This window comes from Ursus maritimus, unplaced genomic scaffold (genome assembly GCF_017311325.1).
Source record: "Ursus maritimus isolate PB19 unplaced genomic scaffold, ASM1731132v1 scaffold_7, whole genome shotgun sequence".
NCBI lineage: Eukaryota > Metazoa > Chordata > Mammalia > Carnivora > Ursidae > Ursus > Ursus maritimus.
This window is the reverse complement of record NW_024426885.1, coordinates 71,862,372-71,884,857: the sequence shown is the minus strand read 5'-3', so window position 1 is coordinate 71,884,857 and position 22,486 is coordinate 71,862,372. Positions and strand designations below refer to the sequence as shown.

General features: G+C 42.2%; 1 protein-coding gene across 1 annotated transcript in view; it reads right to left on the bottom strand.

Annotated features, from left to right (window-relative positions):
• The window catches only part of LOC121101187, a 56,969-nt gene that overhangs the window by 16,961 nt on the left and 17,522 nt on the right, over positions 1-22,486 (bottom strand). The window contains exons 3-4 of the mRNA XM_040623789.1: positions 8,166-8,246; positions 7,272-7,498 (exon numbers count right to left, since the gene is read on the bottom strand). Of these exons, the coding sequence (XP_040479723.1) occupies positions 7,272-7,498; positions 8,166-8,246 (308 nt within the window). The remainder of the gene's footprint in view (positions 1-7,271; positions 7,499-8,165; positions 8,247-22,486) is intronic.

Genomic DNA, 22,486 nt, shown 5'->3' with positions numbered 1-22,486 from the left:
ATAAACCATCTCTCTTTTTAAAATTTCATCTAACAGTGATATTTCATGGGCAAGCAACATTTGACAGTGCAGGGTCTTGTCAGAGATTTGCCTGGGTTCAGTCTGGCACCGTGACCTGCTGTGTGACATTGAGCAAGTTACCTAACCTCTCTGTTAAGAAACCTCTGGCTCCCCATATCTGAAGTGGGGATAATAATAGCTATAATACCTATACAATCTCCCTGTTCAACAGATAATAGGAGACACCAGTTATTGTGGGATAACGGTGATGTTGAAATTTCGAGGAACCTTAAAAAAATACTTGGGGTTTGAGGGAGCCACTTCTTCAACCTTCACTGTGGGAAGTAATCAGATCTAAGTCATCTTCACTCTGTGACTAATACTCTTTCCAGGGCTGTCGCATTATGCTACCGTAGCCCCTGTAATGACTAAGCCAGCAAGAAGGATTTTTTTCCCTAATGACACGTACTGCACAGGACCAAATTCTATTAAGCCAGCCTCTGAGTCTGGATCTGGAAGGGTAATTGTATCTCTGCCTTTCAAAATTGGGCTAAAAGGGGTGGTACCCATTAACATAATGGGGCCTGGGTTCCCTTCTCCTAGGATGCCTGACCCCCTCCAGCTCAATCCCACCTCTTCCCTAGTGCACCTGCTTTGGACTCATTGTGGGGAGCTCACCATGACCTCATCTCCCTGAGAAAGGGGATATCAGCCTGGCCAGACCTAAATAAAGACCACCTCAGTGCCCTGCCAGGCATTATGTCTCCACCTCAAGGGGAACCACAGAAGCGGGCTGGAGATAAAGCAGCAAACCAGAAAAAAGCACCAATGCTTTGCTTTGCTTTGCTTTTTTTTTTTTTAAACTGGGTGTTACACGCAACTAATGAATCATTGAACATTATATCAAAAACTAATGATGTACTATACCTTGGCTAATTTAATTTAAATAAACTAAATTAAAAAAATAAAAATATTTACATTAAAAAAATGCTTTTATTCTCAAGCCGACTCCTTCTGAGGTCCTTTCTGACTCCCACAGCCTACAATTATGACCTTAATAAACATTTATCCAGACAACAGCACATAAATCAGTTGATTTCTTCTCTCATTGTTTACAAACTGCAAGGGTCAGAGGTAAAGAGCCAAGTACAATCAAGTGTCTTGAAACTGAAATTATTTGAGTTGTTGAAACAGAATTACCGAAATAAAACTGTTTGAAACTGTCTGAGAAATTGTTTGAGTTCTAACGATTGGTGTACTTAGCCTCTTCCCAACTAAAATCCTGGCTTTTTTCTCAGCTTCTGAGAATAAAGAAAATCTGATGAGGCCATTCCCTTGCCAGTGGCTCCCCCTTATCCCCAGAATAAAATCCAACCCTTTTATCGTGGTGAAGAGAGTTCCTCCTAATCCATCCCCTGCTTCCCCCTCCTTATCTCTCAACACCCCTTACCTCTGCCCCCAGCTAAGCCTCAATCCTACAGGATCGAGGACGAGTGCACCAGGGTCTCTCTGTGTCTTGGTGGGCCCAGGGGACCCCCTCACCCTGGAACACCCCCACCCTCCCTTATCCCTCACCCTCACCTGGCTAAATGAGTCTTCACATTTCTGTGTCAACTAAGATGTCATTTCCTCTAGGAGGGGTTCCCCTGGCCCTCCAACCCCCACATGTGTGGGTGACATTCTTCCATATTCCCACCAAAGAGTTCGGTAGTTTTCACACTGTGATGTAATGGCTGTTGACTTACCTTTCTGTCTCTCTGACCTTAAGTCCTTGAGAGTGATGACTGTGTTACTTCCCCTCACTGCCACATTGTCCACACCCAGCCCTGGGTCTGCACTTCAGAAGATGCTTGATCAGTTGTGATTAAATGTTATTCATGCTCAAATGACTTTTGGTTTTTTTTGCTATTTCGCAGTTATCCATTCTCTTTATATATTCTCTGCCACTTACTGAGAACAAGCAAGTAACTCATATTTTCTCCCACCCCGAGCTGACGCCTCATCGTGCCATCCGGAAGGCCGCCCTCTCCCCACCCCCTCACACAATCTGAGCCAAGCCTCAACCCTACCTTGTAGGAACCTGAATGTTACTTTGAGGAATTGACTTTTATTCAACAAGAAGTGTGAGTCAGTGGAAGTTTGTTTAGGACCAGTGAGGTGTGTAATTACAGCTATGTGCCAAGATGAACGTTTCCACAAGGTTTAGGATGGGCTGGCAGTAAGAAAAATGTGAGAGCCAGAAAGATTGGTTAGGGAAGCATGACAATAATCAACGTAAATCAGGCTGTCAGGGATAGGAACAGGGCACAAGAGCCAGATTTGAACTGAGAGGTGGGACTTGGCAATTTGTTAGATAGAGGGACAAAAGAGAAAGCGGTTCAAAGCTGATTTCGAACTCTTGAGTCTAGACAATGGGAAGGCAGGTGATACCACCAACAGAAACAGGAATCCTGCGACAGACTGTCAGGTGTTGTTTGAGGGAGGAGAGGTGTGCTAATAGTCTGCAAGTTAAAAAGCTCAGTTATTCAAATAAAAATTACAGATAATACAGGGGCACCTGGGTGGCACAGTGGTTAAGCGTCTGCCTTTGGCTCAGGGCGTGATCCCGGCGTTATGGGATCGAGCCCCACATCAGGCTCCTCTGCTATGAGCCTGCTTCTTCCTCTCCCACTCCTCCTGCTTGTGTTCCCTCTCTCGCTGGCTGTCTCTGTCCTGTCGAATAAATAAATAAAATCTTTAAAAAAAATTACAGATAATACAGAGCAAGTGATTACTATGTGCCAATCACTTTAGCACTTATTACACCACCATGAGATACATTCTATTATTCTCTCCATTTTAGAGATAAGGAAGCTGAGGCTTAAGTCACTTGTCCACATTCGCACTGCTGTTCTAGGTGGCAGGGGTGGGATTCCCTGTAGGTGGAGGCTGAGGTGGGGAAGAGAGCTCTGAGCCCTCCCCGACCTCAGGGCGGTACACATTAGGATGCTAATTAGGCACTGGGATGGGACAAGGTCATTAAGAGAGATGACCTGCAGAGGGAAGAGTTGAGAATCAAGAATGGAAATGTGAAAATGGGCAGGCAGAAGGAAGAAGAGAAGCCAGAGGTGGAGACTAAGCAGGAGCAGCTAAGAAGAGGAGTGGATAGAGAAAAGCATCACAGAATAAGGTGGAAACATGTTCTAGAAGAGGATGAGAAAGATGTCAAGTGCTGTAAAGAGAGGTCGAGAAAAGAAAACATGTTAAGGTCACGAGATTGTTTATTATTTGTTGATTGGTCAGGTTAATAATCAGTATGTTTTCCTGAGTGTTCCTGGGCACCCACAGCGCAGAAAGCAGAGAAATGTCAAGGAACAGCATGCATAGAATTGTACTTAGGACCAGCCCTGAAAGGTAGAGGGGAATTTGTGCTGTGGTTTCCATGCTTCGAAGATGGGTCTTATCATTAGGTTGCTTGGAACCCACAGGGTACCATTCCGGCCTAGCTAAAGCCTCAGGATCACTGTATTTAGTTTGAACGCACAATCTGAGGCAGCCTTGACTCCAGTGTACAGGGGCCCTAAGATCATTGGCCAAAGATCCAGATCTTATTTCAAGCTCTCCTTCCAGGCTCCAGCACCAGAGAGCTTGGAGTATGGCCATTTCCAGAATTAGCTGCAGCTCTTGTTCATCTAGAACTATTCAAATACTACTTCATTACACACATTGACAGAACTTACAAACTCAGATGGTCCCCTTCAACTTTGCTAGTTGCTGAGTCATCTTTCAGCTTGAGCTGCAGAGTTTCTGAAACTCAGGGAAATTAAGATGATCTCCTTTGGAAGAGGAGAGGTTTCTTTCCTTTTCCTTGGTTAAATAATAAATGAACTGACATCCGAGTTGCTATGACTGAACTCCCATCAGGGGCTTAATGGCTTCAGAGTGTGTGGAGAAGAGGGATAGGACATACTGGTAGACTTGAGAAATTGCAGAATGTTAAAACTAAAGGAACACCAAAACCCATCCTGTGCGGTGGTAACTCACTGTGGTTTTGATCGGTATTTCCCTGAGGATGAGTGACATTGAACATTTTCATGTGTCTGTTGGCCATTTGTATGTCTTCTTTGGAGAAATGTCTGTTCATGTCTTCTGCCCATTTCTTGACTGGGTTATTTGTTCTTTGGGTGTTGAGTTTGATACATTCTTTATAGATTTGGGGTACTAGCCCTTTATCTGATAAGACATCTGCAAATATCCTCTCCCATTCTGTAGGTTGTCTTTTGGTTTTATTGACTGTTTCCTTTGTCGTGCAAAAGCTTTTTATCTTGATGAAGTCCCAATAGTTCATTTTTGCTTTTGTTTCCCTTGCCTTTAAAGACGTGTCTAGCAAGAAGTTGCTGTAGCCGAGGTCAAAGAGGTTGCTGCCTGCGTTCTCCTCTAGGATTTTGATAAGATACCACCTCACACCAGTCAGAATGACTAAAATTAACAATTCAGGAAACAACAGATTTTGGCAAGGATGTGGAGAAAGGGGAACTCTCTTACATTGCTGGTAGGAATGTGAGTTGGTGCAGCCACTCTGGAAAACAGTATGGAGGTTCCTCACAAAGTTAAAAATAGAGCTACCCTACCACCCAGCAATTGCACCACTAGGTATTTACCCAAAGGATCCAAAGGGGCACCCGCACCCCAATGTTTATAGCAGCAATGTCCGCAATTGCTAAAATATGGAAAGAACCCAGATGTCCTTCAACAGATGAATGGATAAAGAAGATGTGGTATATACATACAGTGGAATATTACTCAGCCATCAAAAAAAGAAATCGTACCATTTGCAATGATGTGGATGGAACTAGGAGCGAAATAAGCAAAATAATGGGTCAGATAATTATCTTTCCTCACATGTGGAATTTAAGAAACAAAACAGAGGAGCATAGGGGAAAGGAGGGAAAAATAAAATAAGATGAAATCAGAGAGGGAGACAAACCATAAGAGACTCTTAATCATAGGAAACAAACTGAGGGTTGCTGGAGGGGAGGTGGGAGGTGGGATGGGGTAACTGGGTGATGGGCATTAAGGTAGACACGTGATGTAATGAGCACTGGGTGTTATATGCAACCGATGAATCACTAAACTCTACTTCTGAAACTAATAATACACTATACGTTAATTAACTGAATTTAAATTAAAAAAAAACCCCAACATGCTACGCAAGCCCTGTTTTGCATGTGAGTAAAATGAGGCCCAGAAATGTGAAAGGTTTGTTCAAGCCTTGGAGCTAATTAGTACCAGTACTAGGACTGGAGCTTCTGTTAATCCAGTTCTCTTTCCACCACACTACTCAAGAAACAATTCAGTGACCCGTGGATGATCTAGCATCCTACCGTGCTAGAATCATCTGATCCCTCCTGCTATCCCCATAAGTGTACGCTGTGCCTTAGGCAAGAGAGCAGGGAAGGAGACTGCCAGACTCGTTCTTCAAAACTTGCTGAGCAAATACCCAAGGAATCTCAAAGAGTAACATAAGCTTTGGGGAAAGACTGTCCAGGCTTTGGAATAGTCACTCTTGGGTTTTGGGGGATTTCCCCCTAGTTTTATGGAGATATAACAGATATCACTCTTAGTTTTAACCCTGGCTTCATCCCCTCTAGTCTCTGACATCGGGCAAGTTTCCTATTTGCTGCTGTAATAAATTGCCACAAACCTAGTGGCTTAAAATGACACAGATTTATTCTATTACAGTTCTAGAACGTCCAAATGAGTCTCGCAGATTAAAACCAAGCGTTGGCAGAGGGGTTTCTTTGGGAGCTCTGAAGGAGAATCCGTTTTCTTGTTTTTTCCAGCTTCTAAAGGCCGCCCACATTCTGTGGCCCCTTCCTGCCACCACTCCAACCTCTTGCTTCTAAGTCTCCCACTACTGACTTTGACCTTGCCTCCCTCTTACAGGGAATTACATGTGATTACATTGGGCCCACCAGGTAACTCAAGATAATCTCCCCATATCGAGATTTTTCACTTAATCACATCAGCAAAGGCTCTTCTGCCATACAAGGTAATATATTCACATGTTCTGTGGATTAGGATGTGTGCGTCTTTGGGGGCCAGTATTCTGCCTTCCCCAAACTCTATTAGGCTGAAAGATAACTCTGGAGATAATAATTTCCATCAAATAGTGCTTAGACATCACTTTCTCCAAGAAGAGGTCTGTGGCATCCCAACACTTGTTTGGGGTCTTCTCCCATGTGTTCCCATAGCAGAAACTAGGCTCACCTCTTTGCCCTTATATAATATTGTATTATAATAAAATTGACCTTGATTATATCTTCCATACTAGACTCTACCATTTTGGAGGGCTGGGACTACGCCCAATTTATTTTTTTGTATCTCTTGTCTCCAACATGCTGTTGGGCACATGGGAGTTGCTCAATAAAGATTTGCGGTCATGAGGATTAAATGAGACCGTACAAAATACCCAGCAGTATCTGGTTAAAATTGGTGGTCAGTATATGATGGATGCTTTTGCTAACACCCGTATTCCCAAAAAAGTGGGAGAATTTCTATGGCTGACAAGTAAAATGTCTCCATCCCTAACAGGAAAACGCAAGATTGCAGATATTCTGGCTTAGAGAAAAAGACCCTGTGGGGTAATTAGAACCAATGTCATGGTTCGTCTTTTTTGTTTTTATTATAACATTGTTTTGCCCAGAACCCAGCATACATTTGCTGAGGAAAGAGTGCTGAGGCCACGTGGGACACGAGCAGGTAAGAAGGAAGAAACCTGCTACCTGCAGTTCTTCACCCCAAATTGGGAGAACAGAAACGCAACCTGGGTCTGCCTCTACCCTTTCAAATGCTGTGGACTCCTGACTTCTATCTCTTCCCTTCCAAACCACAGTTTGGTTTTCTCTGTTAATGTTTACACCTGGTACGGTGGAGGGACGAGAAGACGGGCAGCGGGCCCAGTCATTCTGGGCAACCTCAGGGCACTGGATTCACTGGATTCTTGGAGTTGCTGTCCTGCCTTATGCAAGTCATGCCTCTGTCAGTTTCTCTGTCTATAAAATGCATGACTCACCTCGCAGATGCCAAGAAATTCAAAGACTTTGTGTTCCTGTCATTAAAGGGGAAGAGTTAAAATTAAAAAGGCTGCCATAGGCATACCTATCAGACTATTATTAGACCAAAGCTGAAGTCAAGACCAAAGCAAGCTTTGATTTTGTTTCAAAGCATGGAGCAGAGGACCCAGTGCCAGCACTCGAAAAGTGCATGCTGTTTACAGGGAGCCTGCTTACCTCTACGACTTGGATTCAGACTCAAACACGCCCTGCCATCGGGACCCGGATACCCTACAGGTACACACAGTAGGACTTGAACCTTCAACGTTGCCTCTCTGGCCAAGTGGTAGCATACACTGATCCCACTGAAAGCCAGAGCGTGATTGGAACACCAACCATTTTGCTGACCACATGGGGTCACGTGGTCTGGAGAAGAAACTTTCCAATGATTTGTCCATGTATCTCTGTGAAGAGTATAACAAAGAAACAAATATTAAACCGACCTTAGTTTGGCATTCAACAAGACACTCTTCTTAAGAATAGTTAACCAGGCCACCCTGAGCCTCTTACAGACTGCTGTGTTTTATTTCTTTTTAAATCCCCGTCTTGAAAGTATCTTTAAAATAGTTGGTGCTTGAATAAATGTTGACTAATTAATTAAGAATTCAAAATTAAGTATTCAGTCAAACACTGGTTCTGTTGTCTGTTGCGGGGATAAAAGGGAGCTAGAAGACATGCGCTTTGCCATCCACAGAGGCAGCAGAGCAAACAAGTTAAAAAGGCAAAGGGACTTTGTCCAAGTGACAATAATTTGCATTCACATGAAACTTATACAATTTGGTAACATGAATCATTCATTTACTCTCTTGTTTCTATCATCCAGCAAACTAAGTATCTTCCTTCTATGAGAAAACAAGGGAGCAGACCATGTTAGCCTACAGAGGCCCGGGCTCCCCGTGGGCTACGCTTCTAGGTCTCCCAAGGAGCTGGCCCGGCAGCCATTTCTCTGGGCGAGCCCAACAGATGGGAAAGGCCAAAGCCATGAAACATTTTGAAAATAGTATCTGTGGTAGTTCAAAAATCTGTCACAGAGAGGTAAATAGATACCCTTTCCCTTATGCTCCCACCTACCTGGTGTCGAGGCCCAGCCTCCGGAGGAAGGAGCTCTGGGAGTTCAGTAGCTGCAAGCCATGCCACCCGGAAGCTGTTGACCTTCGGCCAATCACATTATAATAAAAACAACAGCAGCAACAACACATTTCTTGAACGCTGAGGTGAGTGCTTAAGGTATATTGTCTTACTTAATCTTTACGGAGACCTCTGAAGCATTGACAATCAGCATTCGCATTTTCCTCCAAAGGAACCTGAGGCTCCAGGAAGCAAAGTCACGTGAAGTCTGACAGAGAGACACTTCCTTCTTAACTTCTCTGAGCCTCGGTTTCCTTGGGGTAAAGTGGGAGCACAAACACCTCCCCACAGGAGGGTCCCATGGAGTACGTGACAATGCATAAAGCAGGCGTTCCACAAAGTCGACTTTTATTAGCAGATTTTACCCATTCTTACGATAGTGGAAATATGTGCATTTTAATAAAGGACTATGAAGGCAGAATGTGTGTGTGTTTGTATGAGTGTTTACATGTGTCCTGTGAGAGAGAAAGGACCAAAATGACCAAGTCATGAATTACAGTATTGGTAGAAGAAATTTTGTAGACTTGAATATAAGACTGGGGAAAAAAAAAGAAATTTTTTCCCCTTTGTGCCTCAAATCCTATGGTACACAATAGTTTTTCAAAATGGTTTTAATTTCAATTTAATGATCACCACAGTCTAGTTAACATCTATTACCACACAGTTAACAGATTCTTTTTTTTTCTCGTAATGAGAATTTCTAAGATCTACTCTCTTGAAACAACTCTTAAATGTAACATAACAATATTATTAACTATAGTCACTGTGCTGTACATTATACCCCGTGGCTTGTTTATTTCATAACTGGAAGTTTGTACCTTTAGACCATCTTCAACGATTTCCCCTGTTCCCTGCCCCCGTCTCTGGCCACCACCCATCTGTTCTCTATATATCTATGAATTGGTTTTTTGTTTTTGATTCCACATGTAAGTATGATCATAGTGTATTTGTCTTTCTCCATCTGACTTGTTTCACTTAGCATAATGCCCTCAAGATTCATACGTGCAACAAATGGCAGGATTCCCTTCTTTATTATGGCTGAATAGTATTCCATTGTGTATAGCATACAATAATACACCATTCCATTACGGTGTATGTATATGCATACTGTATATCTATACAGATATTATAGATAGATTATCTATATAGACGTTATGTATCATATTTTCTTTACCCATTCATCCATTGGTGGACAGTTAGGTTATGTTTACATGTCTTAGCTACTGTAAATAAGGCTGCAATAAACATAAGGGTGCAGATATTGTTTTGAGTTGGTGGTTTCATTTTATTCAGATAAATATCCAGAAGTGGGATTGCTAGACCATATGGTAATTCTATTTTTAATTTTTTGAGGAGCCTCCATATTGTTTGCCATAGTGGCTACACCAATTTATATTCCCACCAACAGTGCACACAGGTTCCCTTTCTCCACATCCTTGCCAACCCTTGCTATTTCTTGTCTTCTTGATAATAGACATTCTAACAAGTGTAAGGTGATATCTCGTTGTGGTTTTGATTTGCATTTCCCTGATGGCTAGTGATATTGATCAACTTTTCGTAAACCTATTGGCCATCCGTATGTCTTCTTTGGAAAAATGTCTGTTCAGGTCCTCCGCGTGTTTTTTAATCAGAGTTTTTAATTGAATTGAATGAGTTCTTTATATATATGGGATATTAATCCTTTATCAGACATATGATTTGAAAATATTTCTCGCGTTCGGTAGGTTATTTTTTTCATTTTGTTGATGATTTCCTTTGCCGTGCAGAAACTTTTTAGTTTGATGTAGTCCCACTTGTTTACTTTTACTTTTGTTGCCTTTGCTTTTGAAGTCATATCCAAATAAAAAAAATCATCTCTAGCACTGATGTCAAGGAGTTGACTGCCTATGTTTTTTTTCTACAAGTTTTATGGTTTCCAGTCTTACATTTAAGTCTTTAATCCATTTTGAGTTTATTTTTGTGTATGGTGTAAGAGTGCAGTTTCATTGTTTTGCATGTGGCTGTCCAGTTTTCCCAACACCATTTATTGAAGAGACTGCACTTTCCGCATTATATAATCTTGCCTCCTGTGTTATAAATTAATTGATCATATATGTTTGGATTTATTTCTCGGCTTTCAATTCTGTTCCAGTAATCTATGTGTCTGTTTTTATGCCAATATTATACTGTATTGATTACTATAGCTTTGTAATATAGTTTGAAATCAGGAAATGTGATGTCTCCAGCTTGATTCTTCTCTCTCAAGATTGCTTTGGCTGTTTGGGGTCTTTTATGGTTTCATAGAAGTTTTAGGATTTTTTTGTTCTATTTCTGTGAAGAATGCCATTGGAATTTTGATAGGGATTACTTTTACTAGTATGGACATTTGAACAATATTAACTCTTCCAATCCATGAGCATGAAATTCTTTTCATTTATTTGTGTCTTCTTTAATTTTTTTCATCAGTGTCATAGTTTTTAGTGTATAGGTTTTTCACCTCATTGGTTATATTTATTCCCACATGTTTTATTCTTTTGGTGCAATTATAAATGGGATTGTTTTCTTAATTTCTCTTTCTAATACCTCATTATTAGTGTAAGAAACACAACTGATTTTTGTATATTGATTTTGTATCCTGAAACTTTACTGAATTTGTTTATTAGTTTTAACAGTTATGGGTTTTTATGGGTTTTTTTTTGGTGGAATCTTTAGGGGCTTTTTTGTTTTAGTTTTTGTTTTTTACGTATGATAAGATGTCAACTGCAAATAAAGATAGTTTCACTTCTTCCTTTCTGCTTTGAATGCCTTTTTTTCTTTTTCTTGCTTACTTGCTCTGGCTAGGACTTCTAATACTATGTTGAGTAAAAGTGTCAAGAGTGGGAATCCTTGTCCTATTCCTGATCTTAGGGTGAAAGCTTTTAGATAAATAATATTTTAATGCAATATTTTCAAAAGGTTAAACTGACAAACTATGGCCTCTGGGCAGCCACTTGTTTTATGTACATAAAGTTTTAACTTCTAATTTAAAACAGAATTCTTGATTACACTCTTGTACCAGCAAGCATATAAAATAGTTCTAGAATATTTCCATGTCAATAAGATGTTCACGTTCCTAAGGATTGTATATTTTTTCTTTGAATCCCTATTCGGGTCATCATTATCCAGCTTTGGATATAACTTCAGAAAATATAACATTACACAAAATTTACAGAAAAAGCTTTCTCGAAGATGACTAACTGAGGGACGCCTGGGTGGCTCAGTTGGTTAAGCATCTGCCTTAGGCTCAGGTCATGATCCTAGGGTCCGGGGATCAAGTCCCACATCGGGCTCCTTGCTCAGTGGGGACCCTGCTTCTCCCTCTCCCTCTCCCACTCCCCGTGCTTGTGCTCTCTCTCTCTGACAAATAAAGAAAATCTTAAAAAAAAATAAGATGCTAACTGATAAAGCAAGTTACATAAGGAAGCAACATAATAAAGCTATATAATAACATTCTTTTACAGGAAAAGTGGTTTTTGTTGGTTTTTTTTGTTTGTTTGTTTGTTTGTTTGTTTTTTGAGAGAGAGAGCATGAGTGGGGAGCAAGGGGCAGATGGAGAGGGAGAGAGAGACTCTTAAGCAGGCTCCATGCCCAGTGTGGAGACTGGAAGGGGCTTGATCTCACGACCCTGAGATCATGACCTGAACTGAAATCAAGAGTCGGATGCTTAACCAACTGAGCCACCCAGATGCCGCAAGAAAAGTGTTTTATAATATACTAATCAATCTTCAGAATGCCGAGGGAGGGTGGGGAAGACCCTCACAGCTTTCCTTGTCCCACAGGTGCCCCATTCAACCATGGAGTATTTATAACACATGTGAGAGCTCCATTGTCATTCACATGGTTTGCACTCTCCCGCCTAATATGCTCATTCTAAAACAAGAGGTTTTACAGGAATTGTGTGCACATCGAAGTGGTGGCACCCTGCCATTCTCAGCAACATTTACTCAGTTTCAAACACTATTATTTAACAAAATAAAAGCAAATTTTCTTTATAAAGCTAACTGGAATCTAGACCTCATTAAAAAGTTATTTCTTCCTTCAGTGATTCTTTAGGTCTTGGAAATGTTAAGCAACATTGTGGCTGCCCTTTTTGTCTCTAAGACAAAGTCAGGGAAAGGTAAGAAAGTGCTTAGCATATGATTTGGGAAGGATGAGCCGCAGACTTCCTCAAACAGAAGGATTTGTCCCCATTTCAGGTGGCTCCCCCATGATCAACAGTCTGACTTTGGGCAGGTCACCTACCTGTGCATCAGCTTTGCCATCTCAAAAAATGAGAACTGCTTCATGATGCTTTTGTGAGGCATCAAGAAATCAGTACAAGGAAAACTTGTAGAATATACAAAGCACATGGAAGGTGCTCAATACATCGTAGCTCCTATTTGCCTTTAGAGATCGGCCACGAAGACTGGGGGAGGTCTGAAGGCAACGGAACAAAGTTAACAAGCATGAAAGCATAGATAACCAGAGGAGCTGCTAACTACATCTATCTTTCTCTCACTCCAGCTGAGAACGAATGTGGGGCTTTCTCTGGGATCCACTTTGGGCCTGCTGCTCTGTGCTTCCCACCTACTCTTGGGGGTGGGGGTGATGACTCCCAAACCTAGAGTTGCAGCCCTGGGTTGCACTTCTCCTGGGTTCCTGCAAGCACCTCAGATTCAGCATATCCCAAACCTCACGTGTCACCTCACTCCCCCAGGTTGCCGAACCTGCTTCCCAGGTGTTCTCTGGGTGGAGGGAATCGCAGCATCAGCCGACCTATAGACTCTCCTCTTTCCGCGGCAGCCTCCCAGCCAACCTGCCCCACATTCAGTCAGTAACCATGTCCTACCGGTTGTACCTCTTGAAGCTTCTCAAAACTGTCCCCAACTCTCTCTCTCTCACTGTTACCTCTGCCCCAGGTCTGATCCTCATATTTTCTCTGGTCGCCCCACCTCCCCAGCCCTCTGCTCACCCCCATTAAAACTCCCAGCGATCCCTTCAAAATCCAAGCTTCCAACCATGCTTCCAGGGCCCTCCTCTGTCAGCCCCTGCTCATCCACCTTCTTTTTCTGCATTTTCTGATGTGCACTTTATTTTCTAAACTGCTGACTGTCTCCCTGCCCACGAAATGTTGCTTTCTCAGTCCCATATCGAGGCTCAGGCAGTTCCCGGGGCCTGTGATGCTTTCCTCCTCTTTATCTGGCTCAGATCAAATCCCATGTCCTCCAGGAAGTGTGCCACACTAAGTTAGACATCCTTTCCCTTGGATACAGTCTTTGTCTTGGAAACAAATTGCTGCATTTGCTACGTATTACCACGGTGTGTCTCCGTCCCTAGACCGTGAGCTCCCTGAAGTTAGGAAGTGCTGTACTGTATATACGGTCTTTGTATCCCAAGTGCTTATTATAGTGCTTGGCACTTAATAAATAAATACAGACTGAGTGACTGTTAATTGAAGCTCCCTCCAGCCCCTTTCACAACAGAGTGCCATTTGGAGAAACTAGATTAGTATAATAGGTGATTCCCTAAGGTGGGGGAGGCACTTCAGTGAACGAACAGCATAAAATCATAGATACTCATTTCAGAGCAGCAGAAGGCGATCAGAAAACAAACTCAGGGGTGGGAGGTTGGGAGGGATCAGAAACAGCCTGGCAGAGGCTCAGAACAGAAGGAGAGCCACCCAGATGGACAGGTCACAAAGGTTTGGCCGCTGCCCTGCCATGTCACTGTGCTATAGGCGTCCAAGCCACCAAACAGAGGAAAAGTAAAAAGGTTATTCGCTCAGCCAGTGTTTATTGAGCATCTACTAATGAGGCAAGCACTAGGATAGAGCAATGAAATAAATAAAAAGGCCTTGTCTCTGTTCACATTGAGCTTAGCAGGTGGGGGAGACAGAAAATACCAACGTAAGCAAAGCCATGTCTAATTACACATAGTAATAAGAACTGAGGAGGGAAGAAACAGGATGCTGTGAGAGAAAATAGCAGGGAGGGCAGGGAAGGGCTCTCTAAGGATGTGGTTTTCTAGCTGAAGTCGGCGAAGACAGGAAGAAGCAGGAGCACACAGGCCCCCGGGGACTGGCCCGGGCAAGGCACTGAAATGGGCTGGCGTGGCCTCAAAAAGGTGGGCGAGGGAAAGCAAGGCCTGACGCCATGTGCTGGGGAGACAGGCAAATGCAGCGTAGTTGGACTCCGGGCAGACGGATTAAGGAGTTTAGATTCGACTTCATGGACGGTGGTCAAGGAAGAGGTTGAAGAAAGGGAGTGATGCAGTGATGGGATGTGGTTTACTTTCACAGGAGGATGTCCAGGCTGCTGGGTGGAGACGGGACCACAAAGGAGGTAGGGAAGAAGAAGGGAGAACAGTCCGAAGTGGCTGCGACTCATGTCAAGCTTTGAACAGTCCTCTTTGGGAAATGTTATCATTTACCCCACTTTATAGCTTAGGGAAACTGAGGTTTGGAGCTGGAAGATGGACCCAAGTCTGTTCTATCCCAGAGTCGGAGCTTAGCCCCCTACTGCGGACCCTTCCACTTGCTTACACCTAACTTACAGATTGGTAAAGATTAAAAAGAATGATAGTATCCACTCTGAGCGAGGTGACGGGAAAAGGGGGAGCTTTCATCCACCGTAGATGGGAATGTGCACTGGTGCAGTCTTTCTAGAAGAAAGCCTGTGCCTTAAAGATATGTGTCCTCCTAGAGGCCCCCAATCCTAGGTTTAGAATCCCTAGAAAACAAACCAACTACTGAGCAAAGATGTCTGAACAAGTCTTGTTTCTCAGTATTTGTGACAGCAAAATAGGGCACTGATAAAATAGACTCCAGTTCCATGCGGTAAATGACTGATAATTTATTGACGCAGAAAGACTACGACATATTGCCCTGTGAGAAAATTGGGTCAACAAAGGATGTGGTATGATTCTGTTTTCGCAATATATGTGCGTATACAGAGAAAAAATTCTGGAAAGATCTACATTCAAATATTAAGAGTGGCTATTGTCAGGGAGGGACAATTTTTCCTTTAACTTCTGTGGCTGCTCTGACAGCAAAAATTATAGAAGGCAGATAACTGGAGAAAAACAAATTTAATTATATCTGAGGGAGACCTGCAAAGACAATGCAGATCATGGGCAAGTCAGGCAATGGAGGCTTATGTGGCATCTGAAGCTGAGGAATGGGATAGGGGTCCCAAAAGTGGGGAGTTTAGCTCATACGACTATAAAGACAGATGTTGGGTAATCGGATGTTCACCCTACTATATGGGTAGGTCTTTCGGATAAAAAGTTATCTCTGATAATAGCTCTCTTTCTGGACTAGACCACCTATCTAAATTCTTTTGGGTAGTTAAGGGAGAGGTAAAAGTTTTTCCTGACTCCACTGAGTCTTGATGGCCTTCAACTCAAAATAATCTCTATGCCAAAGGAGCACATTTTGAAGATGTTTTTCTGAACCCCTTCACTAGCTCTGGAAGATGGAAAATCTGGAGATTTTTGCTGTTGATTGCTGTTGTTTTTTCTGCATGGTATGTACTTTCACTAAATCAAAAATGTTAATTCTTTATTAAAGTAGAGCACATATACGGAAAAGGGCACACATCCTATGCTCACAGTGTGATGAGTGATCACGAACTGAACACGCTCATGTAAATAACACATAGATCAAGAAATAGAACATTCCCAGCATCCTAAAGTCCCCTTTGTAAAATCATACTGACCCTGGTGTTCACTCCACGTGATTTTGTGCAATTCTTCCAAGTGACTGCACTAAGTTGTAACATTAATAATATTAATCGTTTAAAATCTTAGAATGTTAACACCTTGTCTGTTATAAATATGATACCTTAGAACAATAATCATTGCCGTGTTTGTCACCTTATAAAGCACTTTCCATGGACACTAGCTCTAAGCATTATTATCATCCTCACTTATCGATGAAGGACCAGGGGTGCAGAGAGTAAGTCACCCTGCCCCAGCTCACACACGGAGCTAGTAGGTGGCGAAACCAGGACAACTCCAGAGCGGTATCCATGCCCTTTCTGCCCCACCTTATGGGACTGAGAACAAAGGTAGCAGTGGATTAAATGAAAGGAGTAATTTGCTCACCACTAGTCTCTTTAAACATTGAGACAATTACCAGGGAAAGCTCTTTAAACTCCTTTTCTGAAAACCATTTAGAATAGAATACACAGACCCTTCTAATTCGGAAGATGAATGTCTCATAAATATTCAACCAGTTTCAATATTAATAACCTCTGCCGAGAATTTCCTTTGCTAAAAAATCTCTGATGGCAACATTTCTCATTTAACACTATTAACCGTGGTGCCTTCATTATATAGTATTTATCTATATGTTGTATAGTTGATATACATATATGCCTACTTGTCATGTGGATTTCATATTTGCATATGTCCACTTTCCAGATTTATGAATAATATTGATTTCAGGCGCCTAGTGATCACATATAAAAGTTTTACTTCTCATTCACAGATGAGAGCGCTGAGTCCCGCTGTCAAATAGCTGGTTTCACGGGACTGGCGCAGGACTCCGGTCTCTGGGTTACAGTTCACAGCAATCTCGACCACATATCACTGCCTTACGTGAGAAACTTTTTTTCTACCGGGAAACAAACAGTCATGGTCTTGGTTGTTAATAAAACTGTGTTTTTGTTGTTTCTCTCCAAAAGAGTAAAACCGCATGAATTAGCTTTATGTATCACAAAATCGTATTTCACTACAAGATCTAGGATGATCCTTGCTTAAATGCTGTGATTCTAGGGGTCTGTAACATATTTCACAATCCAGTACACTTCATAAAGATTTCAAAAGAAATCAGGTGAATTGGCAGAGAAAACAGGAACCTATCACCTCAAATATTTACTTAAGCACGAACACAGGTGTCCTTGTCTTACAGGTTAGCGCTGTCAGCTGTTAAAAGCTGAACTCCTTCCCCATCCCTACTTCTCCCCTGGATATTACGTCTTTTGTATCAATTTTATTTTTTAAAAAAGCAAACAAACAGTTCACATCTGCAGTCTTCCTACCTCCGAGTCTAACATCAGATACAGTACACGTGGAAGCATTTAGAACACTATTTCCCCAGGAAATGGACTCTGCGTTCCCCTGGTTACCTTTCAGGGATCCCCAAACTGAAGAGACTGTTTTTCCTGACAGAAGAATGGTATCTGCAGGTCAAAGAACAGTTGATAAGCCTGTTTATTTTCCCAGAGACTTTGGCGGGCACATCCCCTCTTTTAACATTTCCCAAGTCAGCCTTCCAGAACCTTGCCAGGCCCCAGGCCTTCCCCCTAGCCTCCCTGGCAGGTTTTCTCTGCCTCCTCTTTGAGAGCCTCTGTGAATCTCTACTTTCACAGTTACCATTTTATAAATAGACGTGGGAGAGTGGGGGCATCTTTAAATAAACAGATGAATGAGGTCCTGGAAATGTCACCCTTCTAATGACCTTTAGGCATAAGGGAAATAGCCTCAGGAACTAAGAAAGAGCCCCTGTCTCATTGGGGTGATCTAGGTGCAGAGCTTGAGTGCTGAGTCGATAGAGAACCTCCTGGCCTTTCTACCCCTTAGGATATGCCATACGGTATCAGTACCATGCCTCCTACAGAAAATGGCTGAGCCTCAGGACTCTTGTCCGCTGACCTAGACTGTTGGAGACTGGTAACTCTTGTTTTAACCTCAAGCTCAGAGAAATTCAGTGCCCAGTTTTTCAGAGAAAAGTCAAGTGAAAGGGGCTGCAGGAAGGGAGTGGCAATGACCTATAGGCAGCCTCCTTGATGAGGTCAATAGTGGGACCAAGCCTGGGGGCCAGGTGCTGGTCAGGGTGAAGGAGTATTGATCAAGGACAGGGATTCTTGGCAGTGCTGTAGGAGGGTCAGTGTCTCCAGGAAAACCTCACTCCTGACCTCTCCCTGAAGTCCTAGGGCCTTAAGACTTAAGATTTCTTTCTTTCTTTCTTTCTTTCTTTCTTTCTTTCTTTCTTTCTTTCTTTCTTTCTTTTTTTAAGGTGTTGGTTTTTATAGAGACTAGAGAAATAAACCCATGCTTTTATAGTCAATGAATCTATGACAAATGAGGTAAGACTATACAATGGGGAAAAGACAGCTCTTCAACAAACGCTATGGGAAAACAAGACAGCTAGCTACATGCAAAAGAATGAAAGTGGAGCACTTTCTTACACCATACACAGAAATAAACTCAAAATGGATTAAGGATCTAAATGTGAGACCTAAAACCATAAAAATCCTGGAAGAGAACCCAGGCAGCAATCTCTTTGACATTGGCCATAGAAATATTTTTCTAGCTGGGTCTCCTCTGGCAAGGGAAACAAAAACAAAATTAAACTATTGGGACTACACCAAAATAAAAAGCTTCTGGGCTGCAAAGGAAACCATTAACAAAACAAAAAGGTAGCTTACCGAATGGGAGCAGATATTTGGAAATGATATATCTTTTATGTATATCAAGATATATAAAGAACTTATACAATTTAACACCAAACCCCCCCAAATAATCCAATTAAAAAATAGAGGATCTGAACAGACATTTTTTCCAAAGAAGACATACAGATGGCCAACAGACACATGAAACGATGCTCAACGTTGTTGATCACCAGGGAAATGGAAATTAACACCACAATGAGATATCACTTTACAATTGTAAGAATGACTAAAAGCAAAAGGGCAAGAAATAACAAGTGTTGGCAAGGATGTGGAGAAAAAGAAACCCTCATGCACTGTTGGTGGGAATGCAAACTGGTGCAGCCACTCTGCAGACAGAGAGAGAACAAGCAGGAAAACAGGGCGAAGGTTCCTCAGAATGTTAAAAATAGAAATACCCTATGGTCCACTTATTCCACTACTGGGTATGAATTTACCCAAAGAAAATGAAAACATTAATTTGAAAAGGTATGTGCACCCCTATGTTTATCATAGCATCATTTACAATAGCCAAGATATAGAAGCAGCCCAAGTATCCATTGATAGATGAATGGATAAAGATGTGGGATATATATACCTACATATTGCAATGGGCTATTACTCAGCCATTTAAAAGAATGAAATACAGCATTTGCTACAACATGGATGGACCCAGACAGTATAACGCTCAGTGAAATAAATCAGTCAGGGCGCCTGGGTGGCTCAGCCAGCTAAGCATCTGCCTTCGGCTCAGGTCATGATCCCAGGGTTCTGGGATCAAGTCCCACGTCGGGCTCCCTGCTCAGCAGAGAATCTGCTTCTCCCTTTGCCCCTCCCCCCACTTGTGTGTGCATGCTCTTTCTCTCTCTTACAAAAATAAATTAAAAAAAAAATTTTTTTAAAAACAGTCAGAAAAAGACAAATACCACATGATTTCATTCATATGTGGAATTTAAGAAACAAAACAAATGAACAAATTAAAACAAGAGACAAAAAACCAGACTTAACTACAGAGAACAAATTAGTGGTTGCCAGAGGGAGGAGGGGGGAATGGGAGAAATAGATGAAGGGGATTATGAGTATATTTATCTCATGAGCACTGAGAAATGCAAAGAATCATTGAATTATTATATTGTACACCTGAAACTAACGTAACACTGTGTGTTAATTGTACTGGGATAAAATAAAATAAAGTTAAAAAGTTACATTTTAAAATAATGTGTCTCTTTTGGCCCACAAGTTAGTTACACTAATAGTTGTGTTAGGCCTTTTGAATGGTAGGCACCAAGTTCCAGGTAATGATTACCTTTGTGGAGGGGCCACAGGAGAAAGGTATCAATAAGGTTTCATATCCATAATGTTGTTATTTTACGTAATGTTTTCTTTTGGGATAATTTTGGATTTACAGAAAAATTACCAAGTAATTTTTAGTCCAGAGATAGTCCAGAGAGTTCCATATATGCTTCACCCAGTTTCTTCTAATGTTAGCGTCTTACCAACCATGGTACACTTATCAAAACTAAGAAATTATCGTTGGTACAACCAAACATTACAGTTTTTCAGATTTCATCAGTTTTTCCACTAATGTCTTTTTTTTAAATATTTTATTTATTCATTTGAGAGAGACAGAGAGAGAACAAGCAGGGGAGTGGCAGAGGGAGAAACAGAGTCCTTGCTGAGCAGGAAGCCTGATGCAGGACTCGATCCCAGGACCTGGAGATCATGACCTGAGCTGAACGCAGACGCTTAACCATCTGAGCCACCCAGGCGCCCCCACTAATGTCTTTTTTGTCATTATTCCAGGGTCCAATCCAGGGTACCTCATTGCCTTTAGCACAGCCATACTCTTTTCTATCTTTTACAAGTCTGCAGGAACTATGGCAAATACTAAGATTTGATTAAAGTTTTTGGCAAGAACAGAAAGCTCATTATCTCACTTTCTGGCTAATATAGGAGAGAAAGTATAATGTTGCAATTATGAAGGAGGCTCTGGAAACAGACTGCCCAGCTTCAAATTCTGGCTCAAGCACACCCCAGCTGTGGCTACTAGGTGATTTCTTAATCTCTCCGTGACTAAATTTCCTCATCTGGAAAAATAGGGGTCATCACAGTACCGACCTCTTAGGATTTCTCTGAGGCTTAAATATTAATATTAATATTAATTCATGCAAAGCAACTGGAATAGAGCTCAATAAATGATAGCAATTATTATTATTTACACCTATAATATTTTACAATAATTTTTTTAAGCCCCTTTGCAGGGCGCATGAGTGGCTCAATCACTTGAGCCTCTGACTCTTGATTTCAGCTCAGGTCATGGTCTCAGGGTCATGAGATCGAGCCCCATGTCAGGCTCTGGGCTGAGCACAGACTCTGCTCAAGATTCTCTCTCTCTCTCTCTCTCTGTCCCTCACCATCCCCCCCCCACCTGCTTCTCATGCTCTCTCTTTAAAAAATATATATATAATAAAGCTCCCTTGGGCTTCTCTGGATCCCATTTTAACAGAAAACTGCAATCTTCTTTGTACATTTGTTGCCCATGTTATAAAATGCGCCCCACTGCATTATCATTATTTGTTTCTGTTGTGTCTTCAGCAATGGACTCCACCTAACACATCACGGCACACGCAGGATTCAAGTGTTTTTAGCTTGAAGGAAGGAAGAAACAAAGGGGACGGGAAAGCAAGCTGAGTGGTTAGGCAACTCCCCTGACAACTTTGATGGGGAACTTGGGGTCACAGAGGGAGCACAGCGTGTGTGGGGTTTGAGGAAGCTGCACTTTTCAGAGCAAGGGTTTGGCAGTGACGGGACGATACTATAACAGCGGATCCCCAGCATGAGACAGAGGGGCATGGATGTGTGGGTCAAGATGCGAAGAAAGAGCTCTCTGTGCAGTTCTTCCCGAGAGCATGTGTGGTGTGGAAGCCTGGAAGAATTTCTCTTCCCGACGGCTAAACTGGAAATTCCAGGACACTTACTAACTGGAGCACAACTTGGGCTATTGTCAGCTTCCAGCCTCGGACACTGAGGCTTCCTCTCTTTCTTTTTTAGTTTAATCATTTTAAGTGCACAGTTCAGGGGCACTAAGTACGTTCACAATGTTGTGCAACCATCCATCTCCAGCACTTTCTCATCTTCCCAAACGGAGCTCTGTACCCATTAACCAATAAATCCCCCATTCTCCCCAACCCTAGCTCCGAGAAACCACCATTCTACTTTCTGTCTGTATGACTTTGTCTATTCTAGTGCCTCATATAAGTGGAATCATATAGTATTTGTCCCTTTGTGCCTGGCTTAGTTCACTTAGCACCATGTCTTCAAGATTCATCAGAATTTTTCTATCTTTTGAAGGCTGAAGAATATTCCATCATGTAGATACACCACATTCTATTTATCCACTTGGGCTTTTTCCACCTTTTGATTATTGTAAATAATGCTACTATGAAAATGGGTATATAAATACCTGTTTGAGTCCCTCCTTTCAATTCTTCAGGGTATCTACCCAGAAATAGAATTGATGGATCGTATGGTTTAAGTTTTTGAGAAACTGCCAAGTACCCCTCCCCCCCTTTTTTTGAGAGAGCACGTGTGTGTGCACCTGCAGAGGAGGAGGGGAAGAAGGAGAGAGAATCTCAAGCAGACTCCACGCTGAGCACAGAGCCCAGTTCGGGGCTCGATCCCACCACTCCAAGATCATGACCTGGTCCAAAACCAAAAGTCAAATGTTCAGCTGGCTGAGCCACCCAGGAGCCCCTGAGTCCCCCATTTTTATAGCAAGAAAGGATTCTCGTGGGTGGGATGGTGGGGATGAGGGATGGTAGTTCCTAGAATCAAGAA